Here is an 18,652-nt window from a genome sequence, read left to right on the forward strand (position 1 = left end):
CCCGGACAAGTGGGTTTGCGAAGTCATAAGGTTAGGGTACAAGATCAAGTTTCGATCTCTCCCACCGGCGCGATTCTTCCCTTCCAATATCCGACTATCCCCAGATCGTTTAGAAGATCTGCGGAGAGCAGTCACGGATTTACTACAACAAGAAGTGGTAGTCCACGTTCCTTGGACAGAACGTTTTCAAGGGTTTTATTCAAACCTATTTAGAATACCCAGGAAAGAGGGCAAAGTGCGTCCAATTCTGGACTTAAGGGCACTCAATTCCTTTGTCAACATAAGAAAATTCAAAATGGAATCCATTCGCACAGTAGCAGCCTTCCTGCATTCAGGGGATGTCCTAGCGTCCATAGACATCAAGGACGCCTATCTTCACATTCCCATTTACGCAGGACATCAGCGGTTTCTACGTTTTTCCGTAGAAGAGAACCACTATCAGTTTGTGGCGTTACCTTTCGGTCTTGCCACGGCTCCTCGGGTCTTCACGAAGGTGTTGGCCCCAATGTTGGCACTACTGCGCCAAAGAGGCATATCGATTCTAGGTTACCTAGACGATCTCCTGCTTCATGCAGAGTCTCCACAGACCCTGCTACAAAACATAGAAATTACTATAATTTCTTTACAGGAATTCGGGTGGCTGGTGAACCAGCAAATGTCATTTCTGGTTCCCACCCAGAGGCTCGAATATCTGGGTCTAATTCTAGACACATTCAGGACAAGAGTTTTCCTTCCGGTAGGGAAACTCCGGAAGTTTCCATCAGCAGTCCAGTTGTTACTATCCAACAGCTGGTCTTCCCTTTGGACTTGCATGAGGGTTCTGGGGTTGATGGTGGCTTCCTTCGAAGCAGTCCCATTTGCCCAGTCCCATACCCGAATTCTTCAGCAAGAGATTCTTCTCAGATGGAATCGGAATCCGGAATCCCTGGACTATCGGATCCGATTGAGCAAACAGACCAGAGAGTCTCTGGTCTGGTGGCTTCGGTCTCCGATGCTCAGCCAGGGAAAGTCATTTCTGCCAATATATTGGACGATAGTGACCACAGATGCCAGCCTATCCGGATGGGGAGGAATTCTTGGTCAGTTATCCGTTCAGGGACTTTGGTCCCCGGAAGAATCCAGGTTACCGATAAATGTATTGGAACTGAGAGCGATCAGACTTTGTCTGATTCACTGGACCGAGCAGCTCCAGGGCAGCCCGGTTCGGATCCAGTCGGACAATGCCACGGCTGTGGCTTATGTCAATCACCAGGGGGGCACCAAGAGTGTCCGGGCGGCCAAGGAAGTGGCTTGCATTCTTCGCTGGGCGGAACGGTTTGTTCCAGCTATCTCTGCGGTGTTCATTCCGGGGGTGGAGAATTGGCAGGCAGATTATCTCAGCCGTCAGACTCTGGATCAGGGGGAATGGTCCCTCCATCCAGAAGTTTTCCACCAGTTGTGCCTACGTTGGGGCACCCCGGATGTGGATCTGTTGGCATCACGATTCAACAGAAAAGTACAGAGATTTGTGGCTCGCTCCCGCGATCCTCTAGCAGAGACCGCAGACGCGCTGGTTGCCCCGTGGGGGCAATACCAGCTAATGTATGCCTTCCCTCCTCTCGGGTTACTGCCAAGACTTCTTCGCAGGATAGAGGAGGAAGGAATTCCAGTAATCCTGGTAGCTCCGGACTGGCCTCGCCAAGCTTGGTACGCCGACTTGGTCAGACTGGTGGCGGACGTCCCGTGGAGACTTCCTCTCAGGGAGGACCTACTGTCTCGGGGACCGATCTTCCATCCTGCTTTACGATCGCTGGCTTTAACGGCCTGGCTATTGAGACCCAGGTGCTGAAGGACAAGGGGTTGTCAGCTTCAGTTATTCCTACTCTAGTTAAAGCAAGGAAAGCGACTTCCAGAAAGATTTATCATCGCACATAGAAGTCCTACATTGCATGGTGTGAACCCCTGGGGTTCCACCCATGATCTTATTCGGTTAGTCGAATATTAGCTTTTCTGCAACAAGGGGTTGAGCAGAAACTGGCCTTGAGCACTATCAAGGGTCAGGTCTCAGCATTAGCTATCTTCTTTCAGAAGCCTTTGGCTACTCATTCCTTGGTGCGGAATTTCATCCAGGGGGTGCGACATCTGGCTCCGCCAGTGCGCGCGCCGTTACCACCCTGGGATCTTAATTTAGTATTGTCGGTTCTTCAGAAACCTCCCTTTGAAGATATTAGGGAGATTCCTCTACCTACGTTGTCCCAGAAGGTGGCCTTCTTGGTGGCTATCACTTCTGCACGCAGGGTGTCAGAACTGGCTGCATTATCTTGTCGTTCCCCATATCTGGTGGTTCATAGAGATAAGGTGGTTCTTCGTCCGAATCCATCCTTCCTACCAAAAGTGGTTTCAGAATTTCATCTGAATGAAGAAATTGTATTACCTTCCCTGTGTCCTAAGCCCAGTCATCCTCGGGAGTTTGCTTTGCACTCCTTGGATGTGGTTCGGGCGATCAGGGTATACTTGAAAACTACAGACTCGTTTCGCAAGACGGATTCACTTTTGTGGTCCCGGATGGACCCAAAAAGGGGTTGCCTGCATCTGCCGCGACTATTTCCAAATGGATCAGACAGACGGTGGTACAGGCTTATTCTATTAAGGGTCGGGAGCCCCCGTTCCCTGTTAAGGCGCACTCCACTCGGGCACTTAGTGCGTCATGGGCCTTTCGCCATCAGGCGTCAGTGGTCCAGGTGTGCAAGGCGGCTACCTGGTCGTCGGTGCATACCTTTACAAAACATTATAAAGTTGATGTAATGGCATCGTCGGATGCCTCGTTTGGCCGCAAGGTTTTGCAGGCCGCAATTTGAGGAGACCAGTGGTCTACCTCGAGGTTTTTTTCCATTGGAAATTTTTATTTGAGTCTCATTCTTTGTTTATAATGAGCCTTTAAAACTTCTAGTTGGCATCGGTTGGGCCTTCTAGATTGGATTTTGATTTCTGTCAATCCCACCCCTCATTTGTGGCACTGCTTCTGGATGTCCCAATTGATGTGAATCAAAGTGGACTACGTCTGTCAATGAGCGACAGAGAAAATCGGATTTTTGTAAAATCTTACCGTAAAATCCTTTTCTCTTAGCTCATTGACAGACGTAGTACCCGCCCCTCTATCAGTGAGTTGGGTTGGGTTAAATTCTCTGTTACTGCTTTACAACAGAACTGATTTCCTGTAGCAGAGAGAGGGAGGATATACCCTCTGGGACTGCCCCTAGGGTGGAGCCAGAATGTTTTTTCTTTCTGCCTAGTCCTACTCCTGCGGAGACAACATAACCCAATTGATGTGAATCAAAGAGGACTACGTCTGTCAATGAGCTAAGAGAAAAGGATTTTACGGTAAGATCTTACAAAAATCCGATTTTTTTTACACTTTTGGGGGTACCAGCGACAATACTACAGTAATCAGTGCTAAAAATATGCATTGTTACTGTACTAATGACACTGGCAGGGAAGGGGTTAATACTGTTGGTGATCAAGGGGTTAAATGTAAGCCTAGGGGAGTGATTCTAACTGTGGGGGGGTTGGGCTTGTGAAATGATCACAGAGACATGCGATCCTATATAACAGGATCACATGGTCTCTGTGATCATTGCAGGGAGAAGGACGGACGGCTATGTTTACATCAGCCGACCGTCCTTCTCCCTCAGCGGGGAGAGATCGTGGGTGTCAGGCAGAAATTGGAGCCACCTGACACAGGCGCTGGCTTCCCCGTGAGCGCACTCGCCCCCTAGTGGCCTTCAGGCGAGTGCTGTACATGTACAGCAATTTGCCTGTAGGAGCCAGCCTGCCGCAGTATATCTGCAGGGGCTGGTCGGGAACGGGAAGGGCATCCATGTACATCCTCCCCTGCATAAGCTGCCTGCAGCTCCCAGCAGAGCGCGCGTGGCTCGCTCTGTGATCAGCGAGGCTCGCTCCATTTTCCATCCCAAATAGGTATAGTGGGCTACAAGTTTAACTTGTCTGGTTTTGCCATTATATGTCAAAAAGAATACTGAGAAGCCAGGTTTTTTTTTTTCGTTCTCCCAACGGATTAACAAATCTTTCACTGTGGGTATTGTATTTTGAAAGCCGTCCCCAAACAGTGGCTGCATCCAATAAGATGTTCGATTGCCAGTTTACTTCCCAGCTCCTTCTAATTTTTTTTCAAAGGATGTTGGGTGGGAGGGTGGCAACAGGGCCACCCACTAAGCAAACAGGCAGAACTTCTTACAGTGTATTACCAGCTTTAGAGTTTGTCTTCTCTCAGGGATATAAAAGGGTGTAGGGCCACCGTGGAAGTCAGTCATGTATGCCTGGAAGAATTGCCTGGGAAACAGGGGTTCCTGAATTATTTTAAAATGGAAATAGCGCAAATGGGTTTAAACAGGTTTTAAAACTGGCTTATTGGTTGATATAGCCCAAAATCTATTTTTATTAGCATTTGACGGATTTTGCAATATGCCAAGTAAGCTAAGTAATAGCTATTTATTAATACTCTGGTTATGTAGACCTCTCATCATTCTCAAAGAAATAATTCATGTCTCTGCTCTCTCCAAATGTGGCTTCCTGCAGGAAGGCAGGAGAAGAGGACACATAACACAAAAAGGGTGAGAAGAGGCTGCAGTTCATTCTAGAGATTTTTAGAAAGCAATACTAAATCCAGCTATTAAAGTTTATAACATGGATGCCTTGATTTCAGCAAAAGTGGAAAAAAGGCATTCAATTATTTTATTTGCTGTTTGGAGTTGGGCCACTCACCTATCCCTTGTACCACTTGGATGGGGGTAAAAGCCATGGCATCTGATAGCCTGTCATTGATTCATACAGGCTGCTGACCCATAGGCTTAGAAATGTATTGAATTCTTGGGGTGTATGCCTGAATGCATCTTTGTTCATAAGTTCTAAGAGACATAAGAAACATATCCCTAGAAATGCTATCTTTTTATAGTAAATAAAAGCTAAAATCCAGCTGGTAGCTGTGGACAACACCTCTGCTATATACTGTAAGTGCGTACTCTGAGAAAAAGAGAGAGACTGAATTGTAATATGGATGTTGTAAAGTTATAGTGCTGTTTCTACATTAGAAAGTTCAGTTCTGCTTTCAAACAGGAATTCAAAGGGGAAAAAAGGATCTTTACCTATGCATGTTTTTTTTTTAAAAATAAATACTTCAAAAAGAACATAACCTTTTGGACCTCAGATGCTTAAATATCCTTGCATGCTTTATTCGCGCTCGTGGCTCTGATTGTGACAGCCGGAGGCGAAGAGTAGACTGTAACAAAAACGCTGGAACCCTTATCAGTAAGACACTTGATAAATGTGAGTTTTATTTCATTTTTAATAAACAAATTAATTGTTTTATGCAATCACGCTATGTGGACTCATCTTTCCTCCCAAAACACGGTACATCCTTATCTACTCCCATGAGAGTGCTTGCATGATGGGGATGACAAAGAGTGGACTGTGGACCTGTATGCTGGATATATTATATATATAAAAAAGGCGCACTAGCTGGTTCATATGAAGGCGAGATTCCAGTACAAGCTAAGTTGTCGGCTAGCTTTGTATGTATGTAGGGAGGCTGGGAAAATCTGGAATATACAGTATCTCACAAAAGTGAGTACACCCCTCTCATTTTTGTAAATTATTTATTATGTCTTTTCATGTAACAACACTGAAGAAATGACACTTTGCTACAATGTAAAGTAGTGAGTGTACAGTCTGTATAACAGTGTAAATTTGCTGCCCCTTCAAAATAACTCAACACACAGCCATTAATGTCTAAACCGCTGGCAACAAAAGTAAGTACACCTCTAAGTGGAAATGTCCAAATCGGGTCCAAAGTGTCAATATGCCTCTTGGGCGCTCCTCCACCTTCTGTTTAAGGATGCCCCACAGATGCTCAATAGGGTTTAGGTCTGGAGTCCATCACCGTTACCCTCAGCATTTTTAGCAAGGAAGTGGTCATCTTGATGGTATGTTGGGGGTCGTTATCATATTGGAATACTGCCTTGCGGCCCAGTCTATGAAGAGAGGGCATCATGTTCTGCTTTAGTATGTCACAGTACATGTTGGCATTCATGGTTCCCTCAATGAACTGTAGTCCCCCAGTCCCAGCAGCACTCATGCAGCCCCAGACCATGACACACTCACCACCATGCTTAACTGTAGGCAAGACACACTTGTCTTTGTACTGATTACCTGGTTGCCACCACACACGCTTGACACCATCTAAACCAAATAAGTTTATCTTGGTCTCATCAGATCACAGGACATGGTTCCAGTAATCCATGTATTCATGTATTCACTTATGGTCACACGATGTTTGTTATTTTGGTTTAGCGCTGCAATTTTCCATTTTTTCATTAATGGCTGTGTGTTGAGTTATTTTGAGGGGACAGCAAATGTGTACACTTTTATACAAGCTGTACACTCACTACTTTACATCGTAGCAAAATGTCATTTTTTCAGTGTTGTCACATGAAAAGATAGAATATTTACAAAAATGTGAGGGGTGTACTCACTTTTGTGAGATACTGTATGTTCAAGACTGTAGGAAGCCGTATACTGATGAAAGTCCACAAGTACAGTGTGGGTTGAGGTTCCGTTACATTGGTGGCAAGCGGTGGGATGCTTCCTGCAATCTGGGACATCCAAATCTTCACCGGGATCCAAGGTCCGGGGAGCAGAAGAGGAGAGGTACAGATATCAGCTGCCATGGAAGAGGAATTCGGAAGGAGGTTGCAAGAGATGCGGATACAGCACAGGGGACCGGTGTCAGAGAAGGTCCTGCTAGGATAGCATGATTCAATTCGCTTGAAACTCTGGGAGGAAGCGCTAGTCCATGAGCAGCGACACCAGAGAAAAATCCTCCCCTCCTTCCAGGAAAGGTACTGGTCACAGTACGAAGTCCGAATGGTGGTTTTGGGGAAACCGTTACAAATGTTATTAAAAATTACCTTTCCTTTTCAATCTGCGGCTGTAATCTGCGGTTGTAATTTTCTGGAAATACAATGCAATATGGCTACCTGGAGCTGTTCTGTACACAGAATGTGTACTGACCACACCCCAGAAACATAATTTCCTGCTTGTGTGATTGGCTCATCAATTTTCCCAAAAGTCTGCCTAAGATACAAATCCGATTTCTGGCATCCCCTGCAACAAAAATGTCATTTTTGGTGAGATACTTCCAATAGGTACACGTCTAAAGGGATGCAGGCCCAGCAGGCTTCCTCATTAGAGCTTTCTAGCTGCCACAACTGATTGATAATTATGAAACCACTCTCATTTGACCCACTTAACACAGAGGCACAGAGGAACAAATTGGGATTTCTTCAGAATAACAAAAGGTAGGAATCTGCAACAAAGTGTGTTAAAATCCTTGTAATGTACATATATCACCCAGAGGGGAATGTTTTTTTCTCAACAAAAGTGGAGTTACGCTTTAAGTTTGTTGATCCATTTCATACATTTTATTTCACTTCTGCTGTCAATTAGCAGCGACTACAAATTATACATAGAATTCCCCAATAACAACTCATAGCCATTGATTGATTTTGGCACCAGATCCTCTTTTTGCCTAAATATCCTGCCTATGATGCAAACAATATCATATAATTTTTAACGTACAATTAACCATTACACATTACAAAATTTGAACAAAAAATGGAAACCTCATGTGCTTACAGATCAATTTTTATTTATTCTAGGTATTCTTTTTAATAGTTTTTTTTTTTTTCCTTAAGTATGAACTACAGTCAGGGCTGGTTCACAGTACACCGCATGGCAATGCATAGCACGTGTGTTGCTGTGTGGTGTAAAGATGTGCTGCCACACAGTGTTATTTATTTTATTATTATTTTTTTTTAAGTCTCTGTGTTCATTTTTATAGCTGCAGCGCATTGCAGTCTGTGCAGCCTGCATCATTTTATTGCACAACACATCAAAGTATAATGTTGGTGAGAATGGGCCCTATACAAAGCAAGGCTTTTTCCCTTGTCTTTATGTTGGACAACGCTGTCCATTAGGGCTGGTGTGAGCCAGCTAATAAACAGCTAAATATGCAGATGAGATATATTTATAAGAGCTGTTTTATTTGCCAAGTAATGTGAATTTATGTTCATTTAGTTCTGATTTTTCTCTGATGCAACTAAGTTCCACCTACAGGTCTTTTTCCTCCCCAGCTAGTGACTGGACATTGAAAAGAGAAGCAGCAGACTGAAGAGCTAATTTTCGTTGCTGTGTTATCTGGCCTTATCAGCATGCCCCTTGTTATTCCATGAGTACTGCTTCTTCATCTCTGAGTCTGAGCTCTGCTTTACAGGGAATTATGGTACCAGGCAAATGCAGGCACTTAAAGTAGAAGTTCAGTCAAATCATAACTATACTTAAACCTGCTCCCACCACCATTCTAAGCCTATTCTAACCACCTTGGAAAGAAGGAAAGATGCCTATACTTACCTATGCTGGGGGCACTCAAGACACATGAACTCTCCAGACGTCAGCTTCACTAAAGGGGAGAGATCAGTGACAATGATGGCAGAGCCTGGGCAATGACGTCACCTATATTATTATGGGGCATTTGTTGTCTGATGTCCATCCTGTACACTGAATCTGGCACTCAGAACCGATCATGTGACTGGACCAGAGTGCCCTTAGCATAGGTATGTACATCTTTCCTTTACAAGGCAGTTGGAATAGGCTTAGAATGGGGTTGGGATCAGGTTTAAGTATAGTTAGGATTTGACTGGACTTACACCCTAAATTAGATGTGTTAAATAAATGCAATTAATTACATATTACTGAATACAGAGCTATATTATTTGTGTCTTTTATACATTTCCCTGGAGTTCTCCCTTAAGCAGAAATGTCACCTCTATATAAAACTATAAATCAAGAATAATACAAAATAAGGAGGAAATTAGGTTTTATAGAATGCAAAATACTTTGAATACTAAAGTCCTTTATTTAACAACACAGAAATGTCACAAAAACAACTTTACCGGGCAACTTAATGTGTATTTTTACAGTTTTGTACATGCCCCATAGGTGATTTTTTTTTCTCATAAATACACTGTTTTCCAAAACTGCTTTTTCCATAACTGCACAAGCATACATACACCTTACACATATATCTGTTAGAAAATGTAATAGATAACAGCACAGTTCAGAAATAGGAGAACACTGTGAAGGGAGTACATATCAGTGGGTCATAAATTAAAATGCAAAAAAAAAAAAAAATCTGTTCCCTTGTTTTTTATGCAGAGTAATCCTTCTAACATTCAGTAGGAGCTGTCTTTTATTCACTAGGAACATAGTAGATCTCAGTGTGAGACTGCCAAATTTAATGACAAACAAAATCTGGAACATTTAGTTGCTACATGGAACCAAGTGTTTGAAATCACTATGCATCTAGCCATGATCAAAGACCTACTACTGTTTTTTGCTGAAGATATTCGACCCTAAATGGTATGTTCATTTAACACATTTCCTTCCTCATTATCTGATTACAGATGTAACCAATATAAATATTTTTATTCTTTTGAATTAATTGTAAGAGTTACATGCCAAGATTCTTAAACGCAAATAGGCATCATTTTCTAATCCATGATGCAAAACAAAGATGTAAACATCAAGAGAATGTTCATTATTTTTTTTTTGCTGCAGTGCTATGTAAAATATTTTTTTTTGGACTTCCTGTCCTCTATTTTTTAGGACAATAAATTAGCTAATTTTATGACTTTGCATTTGAAACAAATTAACATTGAAAATTCATATTTAATTTTTGACTTTGAAAATGTGGAGTAAAATGAATGATTTCTCTATGTACCTAAATTTATAACAATGGCTAAATTTTATTTTAAACAGACACAAAGTAAATGGAATGTTTTCTAAAATAATCAAGGAAAAAGAAAATGATATTTGTCCTAAATTCTCATTTTGCTTTAGCCTAAATTGGACTGGACATGTAAAACAACACAATTACAATATCACTCAGGTCATTAAAACAAAAGTACACCAATACATGCAACATTAGGGTATTGGACAGTGAGTACATAATTAAGAATAAATGTATAGATATTGTACACCTAATGTAGCTTGACTGAATAATTTCACATATTTATGGGGGAAGTAACATTTATGCAGAATGTAAAGTGCAAAGCCAAGGTGCAAATAAGGCTTTACATGTGTTTAAAGCAAAGTCCACCCAAGGGTTTTAAATGGTGCTGGATTAAATAAGATATATGTGAAGATAGTACATTATTTTGTTATTCCTTTGCTTATTTTCCTCTATGATTGCTTGACATGTGCAAAGCCCATGCAACCAAGTGTCATGGTCAACACTCTTCGCAGATTGATGAGCAATGAGAAGACAGCACTCATCGTTTGATTTTAAAAATAGTCAGTCTAAGCAGTGGAGTTAAATGGGTTGTCCACTCTTCGGTAGAGATAATCAGGGCCAGGTGTCCCATTCTCATACTTTTACCAACTATCAGCTGAAAGGAAAATGCTATGGGGCCACCAAACCTCATTGGCATTCTTCTTCTGAATAGAAAAATGGCACAGTGCTGGGCTCTGGAAATCAACTAAAATTTTTGGTTTTATTAGCAGGAACCAAGTTGGCTTCCTTTGAGTTTGGGGCCACCCTTTCTTTTAGATAAGAATGCATGTTTATGTAATGGCTGAACAAAAGATCTTCCAGAACTCACTTTTCTAATAGCCCGACTCCCAAATCACAGATACTCCGGTAAACATATAGTTTTATGTAAATATCAGACAAGCTCCACATGATATCTATGAGTACGTGCTGGAGTCATAGGGCTAATGCACATAGCCCAGATCAACATATTTCTGTTGCAGGTATGTTCAGGCATTTCTATGGACAGGAAGCTCTTACAAATCAATGAAAGGCTGACACTGTCTGCATGTAGCCACAGTTTGTGTCCAGGGACACACATCGGTCTCTAACTGCAGATAATTGCTCCATGTATGATTACATGTGAACAGCTACAGACAGCCATGAACAGTGTCAGCCTAAATTGTACAGACTTCCTATTCGTGGTTGAGCAGACACATCGGGCTATATCCACCACTGCTGACCTGGGTGATGTATAACCCTAACTAGTCATGTGCATGAAACCTTAAGGATATTAGGTAAACAACTTAGGCAATGTCTTTTTCTTTAAGAGTTACACCCCCCCCCCCTCCCAAAGCAGCTTGGTAAAATCATGACCACATGATAAAAGGCAGAAAATGTCCATGGGTTCAGCACACCCGTTTGAATGAAAAACCTGCATAACCCTATAACCCTTGGGCTGTATACCATGTACGTTCCATAACTTATCTTTAGGGACCCCTGCCAGTCTCATAGTCTGACATGGCAGCTTCCGAACGATCATTTGCAAAAACCAACTTTCTGAAAGTCGGTATTTGTATATGGCTAAGCATGACCCTTCACAACACCACATTACAATGCTCAGGCATGGTGAGACCCCTTTCAGACACCATGCACTGCATTGTGAAAGGTTGCATGTTACACCTCTGCCCTACATCAAGGATTTACTGAATTTTCTTGGGGGGGTTACAGCAATATATTATGCAGGGACACTAAAGGTAAATTATGGCTCTGGATGGAGCCTGCTATGTAGTGGAGGGATTTTGGTAGGAATCAAATGAAAATGGTTTGCTTTACGTAAGTCATCCAGCTATTAGTACTTATTAGATGTCAGAGAAGATCCCAATCAGCTAAGGAAAACTTCTTTAGGTATTTTTAGATATTTTTGTCTAATCCCGTTCCACCAAAGCCCTTGGGTAGAGTTCTATCATATACATTTATACTTGAAAAACAGGTAAGAAAAATGCTAATCAGCTTAGGGTATGGATGGTGTCATTTAGAAATCTGTTTTAATTATTTTCTAAAACTATTATAGATCTACTCAATGTCATTAAAACATTTATTACAAAAAACACAAAAATGAAAACATACAAGACTCTCTTGTAAGATACACATTTTTAGCTAAAAAATTATATTTAACTTTATCTGCCAGAGGTGCTTTTAAATTGGTGCTGTTCAGTAGATCAGATCTTCTTTTTAAAGAAAAATAATAAACTGCTACACAGGAATGAGAAGTCAGAGCTAAACTAAAAGTGTTTAGGCAAGGTCTAAAAAATAAAACATTATGGGATAGGCAATTCCAGACTTGTGGTGATGAAATTGGCAGGTCAATATTGGTAGCAATCAAATTCTATAGGCTTATTTAATAAGCAAGAAGCATTATACAAGGTTCAGTAGCCCATAGTAACCAATCAAATTTGTTGTTTCAACTAAAATGTTATTGGGTTCTGTGGGTTTTGCATTTTAATATAATCACTATCTTTTAAATAGCTTTATTGAATTAAGCCTATGAACATAATGTATATACTGATTTGCAAGATTCTTACTTCTATCAAACACCTTTAGGTAAACTAGAGATGTGTGTAAAATATTACAAAATCTGAATGATCCCTCAGAAAAATAGTTACCTACATAAATATATCTCAATGCACCTCAAGTCTGGAGTTACCTACCTTTTTTGGTAGATGACATATATACAGGAATATATATGCGTGTTTGACTCTTGTCATTACAGTGAGAATGCATTTATATTTTACAGTGTTTACAGTTACTATAGAAAAAAAACTTGACCAGAAGGCATGTACTCAATTACATGGTCACAGTACACTTCTGTTTCCCTGAACAAATAATTCAAAAGACTGGTCCTAGCGAACAAACAACAATACCATATGCTGCTTTCACACTGGTCTACAAAGCGCTGGAAAGTGGGTCATCTGTGGTAAGTGCTTCAGAAGGGATATCCTTTTTATTTTAAAAACACAAGTGCTCGCCCACGTAAAGGTCAGAACGTTTTGTCCGGATTGTGCCTCAGGTCCATGAAGAGGAGGACCTCGGAAACATGGGAATAGTGCCAAGATTGGCAGCTAATACTCTACATACAGTTGGCTTCTTTGGGAGTAGTCAATGAATGCAGTACAACTCTTTTTGACCTTGAAGAACATTCTGTAAATCAAGCCACTGGGAATGTATACAGAACAAAAAAAAAAAAAAAACTAAAAAAAAAAAACAAAAAAAAAAAATAATAATAAAATAAATAAAATAAAAGACAGTGCTGTTGCTGCTGTGACTAACCAGCTGGCAAAATAATGTTTAAAGCTAGAATTTATTGCTCCAGATTTAAGTTGCAGAACCTCACTGCTGCGTACAAACTGTTAATCTTCATATAGATGCTCAGACATGATTGTCTCCTCGTGTCTAAACGCACAAAATACAAGCTGCTATCTGTACAGTTTACAGTACTGAAACACATATTTGGAAATGAAGTATAGATATGTTAATTTTTTTCAAAGATACATCATATTACAGCAGGGGTTTACCCAAACCTTTCCTTTTGCAGTCACTTTAAAGTAGACAACAATTTCACTGTTAATTATAGCTAAGGTACATAAAGAAAGAACCTGTGTACTAAACATAGGTAAACCAGCCAGGCTCCAGTGATTTTTTTTTATGATTTTTTTTTTTTTTTTTTATATTATTCATATTTATTTCTTTTGAGGAAACCCCTGTACACAGACGAAAATAGTGTCTCAGCATATTCTTCAGTCATGGACTTTGCAGTTCCCAAAACAAGACCAGTGCTTGTCAATCACTTCAGAGTGCCTTGAAAATAAGATATACATCTGCTTAAAAGAACCACCGGAATGCTTCAGCGCTCGGGACTGGTGTTCTCTGTAAATAAGGAGAAAAAAAAAACAGGTTACTATTTCCTGACTAGGATTTGTGCTTCAGTAAAAATTTCAGCTTTTTTTAATGTCAAATTAAATAAGTATACTTCACAGGCTCAACACATTCAGCTTAAAAATTGTCAACTTGTAGTTTTTACATTACAACATTCTGAGTTGGTATAGCTTTTAAATTTTTTTATATACTTTTGGTTTTTCTGTGAAAGATGTATATCAATGAGTAGTTAGAATACAAGACTCACAGGGAAAAAAGTAAATTGTATTTAACAAAAATGCGACCATCTGAATGTAGTTTCAAGGGACACCTTTCTGGCAGAGCTGGAACATTCACCTATGTCCTTTATGATACGTTATGGGGTAACAATGAATGCCAGGTCACCTAACGAAGTGTAGACAAAGGTACTATGACCAGCCAGCAGTTTATAGTACCGATAAGATCTGACAGTCTTTGTCATGCCCTAACATACGTCTCCTATTGCATCTCATCGTGATTCTAATAACATCCACTGCTGAAGCCCAGAGGAAGGGGGAGGGGAGGCTTTCCACTGAAATACATTGGCTTTATTTGATGTTCCTAACCAATAAACATTTCAAAAAGACCTCTGAGTGATATGAACTTCTGTACTAGGCGCTCCTCAAAAACCACCCCAGAGTTTATCATATGCTGAGTGCTCTTTTTGTTGCGATCAGAAAGCTAGCAGCCTAGGACCAGAAAAAAGCCCACCTACACTATACCTTCATTATGTATCAGCTTCTTTGAAAGAAGACGCACTACACTGTATATCAGCACCAAGCCTCACTTCTATTTGTCAAGCACTACTCACATGCATCAGAAACCTCACCTTCATGTTCTAATGCTTACTCTGTGTCCTCTAAAGTGCCTTTCTGCCCTCTGTGTATAATATGTAAAATGACTAGCTATCGGGGGGTGTGAGGCTGAGAACTCCTGGCATGGAGGGCAAGCACAACAAGGAAACCTTAAAGTGTAACTAAAGGAAAACATTGTTTTTAAATTATGGATAGAGTGCAACTATATTAGAACGCTTGTCAAATTTTATTGTTGTCTATGCCCCCATTAGGGAGATTCACTCTCTCTATTTGTCCTGTTTACCATTCTTGAAAGTAGAAGAAAACCCACAATTTTGGGTTGTCCCTAAAAAAGTAATAGAGGGGACATCTTCCAATGGGGACACTAGTTCTGGTGGCTTGGGGGTTACCAAGGAATTCCCTTATTTTTTAGGGATTTCCTCTCAATTCCTGTTTGGCTTTGGGACAGGAAGTGAAGGGAAATCTCCGCAATGGGACACAGATGGCGAAAAATAATTTAACAGGGGTTATAAACTTCCCATGCTCTATCCAAAATGAAAAAAAAAAAAGTTTTGCCTATAGTTCTACTTTAAGCATGGAGGAGGAGGAAAGAACAATCAATTAGCCCTTGTATGGTAAACTCAGATTTTTGTGGACTAAAGAAACTGTCATGCGAAGTGTGCCAAGGTGGGATGTGGACTGAGGGGCATAGTATAAGATGGGTGTTTTTAGGTTACCTGGTTTTGCATTAGACAACTTTTCACATCTTTCAACATCAGCTTCCTTTTTGTCTCTCTGTATCCCACTACATGACATCACATAGCCTCTGCCAGATGTCAATGTGATTGCAGGGCTAAAGAAGAATCAGGTGTGTATATCATGCTCAGTATGTGTCTGATTGATTCCTGAATAGGAAAGTATCTCCAATCAGGACCCTCAGCCCGACATACAGGATTTTATTAGTATGAAGGCAAATGCCCCCCCTCCGCCCCCAGAGCTCAGTTCCCACCTGAGCCTATGCACCTTGTGCTCCAGAGTGAGTTCTTACTAACATACACCTTTCATAATCAGGCTGGATATCATTCACGAAGGACTAGTTTGATTAAAGAAGTCGTTCCTAGTGTTGAAATAAACCTATGTTCACTTCAACTCCCAATCATGTGCAGCTAGATTTAAAAAATAGTGACTATTCCAATACATGAGATTGGATATTTGCCAAAAGTTGTCACCCCAAATAACATGGTCAGGTAGTTTTCTCTGCTTATAAGTTGTGCAGATATTTATACTGAATATTTAAGTATTTTTAGAATGATTTACAGGCATACTTAATATAAAACATACTGATCTACTAAATATAAAGCAGCATTTTGGGGGTTCTTAAAATTTCTATCAGGTTTTTGTTTTACTCTAAGTGATTGTAAAGCCTCTTTTTTAAGTAAAATAAAAAAGATGTTCTACTTACCTGCTCTGTGCAACGGTATTGCACAGAGTAGTCTCTTACCTCTTCTACTGGAGTCCCCCGTTGGCACTGTTTACTCCTTCTTTCTATAGGTGCCCCCATAGTAAGCCATGTGCTATGCAGACACCCAAGCAGGAGAACTCCAAAGCTGGGCTGTGTAAATTCATAGACACACACAGCACAGCTCAGCCACAACCACAACCCCTGATTCCTCCTCACAGGATTTGACTGACAGCAGCAGCAGCCTATGACTCTCACTGCTGCCTGAATCTCCTGTGAGACCAAAAAGTAAAGGGAGAAGACCTGCAGCTGTGACAGAACTGGATCGGTGACAGGACTCAGGTAAGTGTTTTTGGGTGGGGGGTTAGAGGGAATAGTAAGTGGGAAGTTATTTTTACTTTTCTTTTTAATGCAGGGAATGTAACAAACTCTCGTACTTTAGAACCACTTTGAAAATGTTTAAAAAATGAAAAAAAAAAAAGTAAATCCTATGACAAAAATGACACAGCTGACTGCATTTTTATTGTAAACACAAAGGTTTACTTACTACATGTTAGGGCAAGTACTTGTTCCTGGTTTTTCTGGCTGCTGCAAACTTACTGACACAAGGATACACAACACAGTGATACAGTCTTATAAATATATAGGGCCTCTAGTTTATATAAAAAGGTTCAACATTCATAAGATATGACTTTTAATCAGCATGTAATCCTTGTCAGAATGTTCACTAAGCTGCATGTAAAGATACTTTGCTAAGCCTACAATGATACTGGGCCACAACTAAATGCTCAGCCATGGCCAAAAGTTTTGAGAATGACACAAATAATAATTTTCACAGTCTGCTGCCTCGGTTTTTATGATAGCAATTTGCATATACTCCAGAATGTTATGAAGAATGATTAGATGAATTGCAATTAATTGCAAAGTCCCTCTTTGCCATAAAAATTAACTTGATCCATATAAAATATTTCCATTTGTGAAGAAGGCTTCAGGGCGCACAAGAAAGTCCAGCTAGCACCAGGACCGTCTCCTGCAAGTGATTCAGCTGCAGGACCAGGGCACCACCAGTGCAGAGCTTATTTAGGAATGGCAGCAGGCAGGTGTGAGTGTGTCTGCACACACAGTGAGGCAAAGACTTTTGGAGGATAGCCTGGTGTCAAGAAGGGCAGCAAAGAAGCCACTTCTCTCCTGGAAAAACATCAGGGACAGACTGGTATTCTGCAAAAAGGTACAGAGATTGGACTGCTGAGGAGTGGGGTGAAATCATTTTCTCTGATGAATCCCCTTTCTGATTGTTTGGGGCATCCAGAACAAACAGTGTCTGGAGAAGAAAGGATGAGGGCTACCATCAGTCCTGTGTCATGCCAGCAGTAAAGCATCCTGAGACCATTTATGTGTGGGGTTGTTTCTTAGCCAAGGGAGTAGGCTCACTCACAATTTTGAATAAGAACACAGCCATGAATAAAGAATGATGCAAAAACATCCCCCGAGAGCAACTTCTCAACCATCCAAGAAGAGTTTGGTGACGAACTATGCCTTTTCCAGCATGATGGAGCACCTTGCCAAAGGGCAAAAGTGATTGCTAAGTGGCTTGGGGAACAAAACATGGAAATTTGGGTCCATGGCCAGCAAACTCCCCAGACCTTAATCCCATTGAGAGCTTGTGGTCAATCCTCAAGAGGCAGGTGAACAAAAAAAAACCCCACAAATTCTGACAAACTCCAAGCATTGGTTATGCAAGAATGGGCTGTCACCAGTCAGGATGTGACCCAGAAGTTGATTGACAGCATACCTGGGTGAATTGCACGGGTCTTGATAAAGAAGGGTCAGCACTGCAAATATTGACTTTTTGCATAAATGTCATGTAATTGTTAATAAAAGCTTTTGAAACTCATGAAATGCTTGTAATTACAATTCAGTTTACCATAGTAACATCTGACAAAAAGAACTAAAAACACTGAACCAGCAGACTTTCTGAATATTAATATTTATATCATTCTCAAAACATTTGGCCCTGGCTGTATACAAAGAAGCATTAAGATATTTGAGCACCTAATACTCTAGCAACTTTAAATAAGTATTTCATGTTTGAAGTATTATTACCATTTGCACAGATGGACTTTGTATTTTAGAGTATTATTAAGGATGTAAAAGCTATATCTACAGTTTATTTTATTTTTAATCCACAGTGGACCATTGATGCACTACAGCTTCTAAAAAGTTGACTATGGAAGTCCAAAGTTTCTGACAGTGAATGGTCAGCAAATAACGAACACTATGCCTGATTACTGGTTGTTTTTTGAGAGTCTAGAAAAGCACAGTGTAGGCAGTAACATGGGAAGTGGTCTGAAAAAGTAAATAAGAAAGACTGACTGCTCCTTCTGCTTACAACAGATATATTCACTAAAGCATATACAGTATACAAATGCCTGTGATATTGATAACACTTAACTGTGGCAAAAATAAATTAGAACTAGACAAGGGTGCGCTTCCCTATGCACCAAAAATGTAACCTTCATTGTAAATCGTAAAAGGTATGTAATTGATCATAAGAGGTTTAAATTGTTAAACTTCTCTTGATATATA

The 18,652-nt window shown here is 40.6% G+C and overlaps 1 protein-coding gene across 2 annotated transcripts in view; it reads right to left on the reverse strand.

The window, feature by feature from the left end:
- Positions 1-13,569: 13,569 nt before the first annotated feature.
- The window catches only part of CXXC4 (CXXC finger protein 4), a 182,204-nt gene continuing 177,121 nt past the window's right edge, over positions 13,570-18,652 (reverse strand). For both annotated transcript variants that reach the window (XM_082259397.1, XM_082259398.1), the window contains one exon: positions 13,570-13,786. In XM_082259397.1, the coding sequence (XP_082115523.1) occupies positions 13,742-13,786 (45 nt within the window). In that variant the 3' untranslated portion in view covers positions 13,570-13,741. The remainder of the gene's footprint in view (positions 13,787-18,652) is intronic.

This window comes from Pelophylax lessonae (genome assembly GCF_965119305.1).
Source record: "Pelophylax lessonae genome assembly, chromosome: 1".
NCBI lineage: Eukaryota > Metazoa > Chordata > Amphibia > Anura > Ranidae > Pelophylax > Pelophylax lessonae.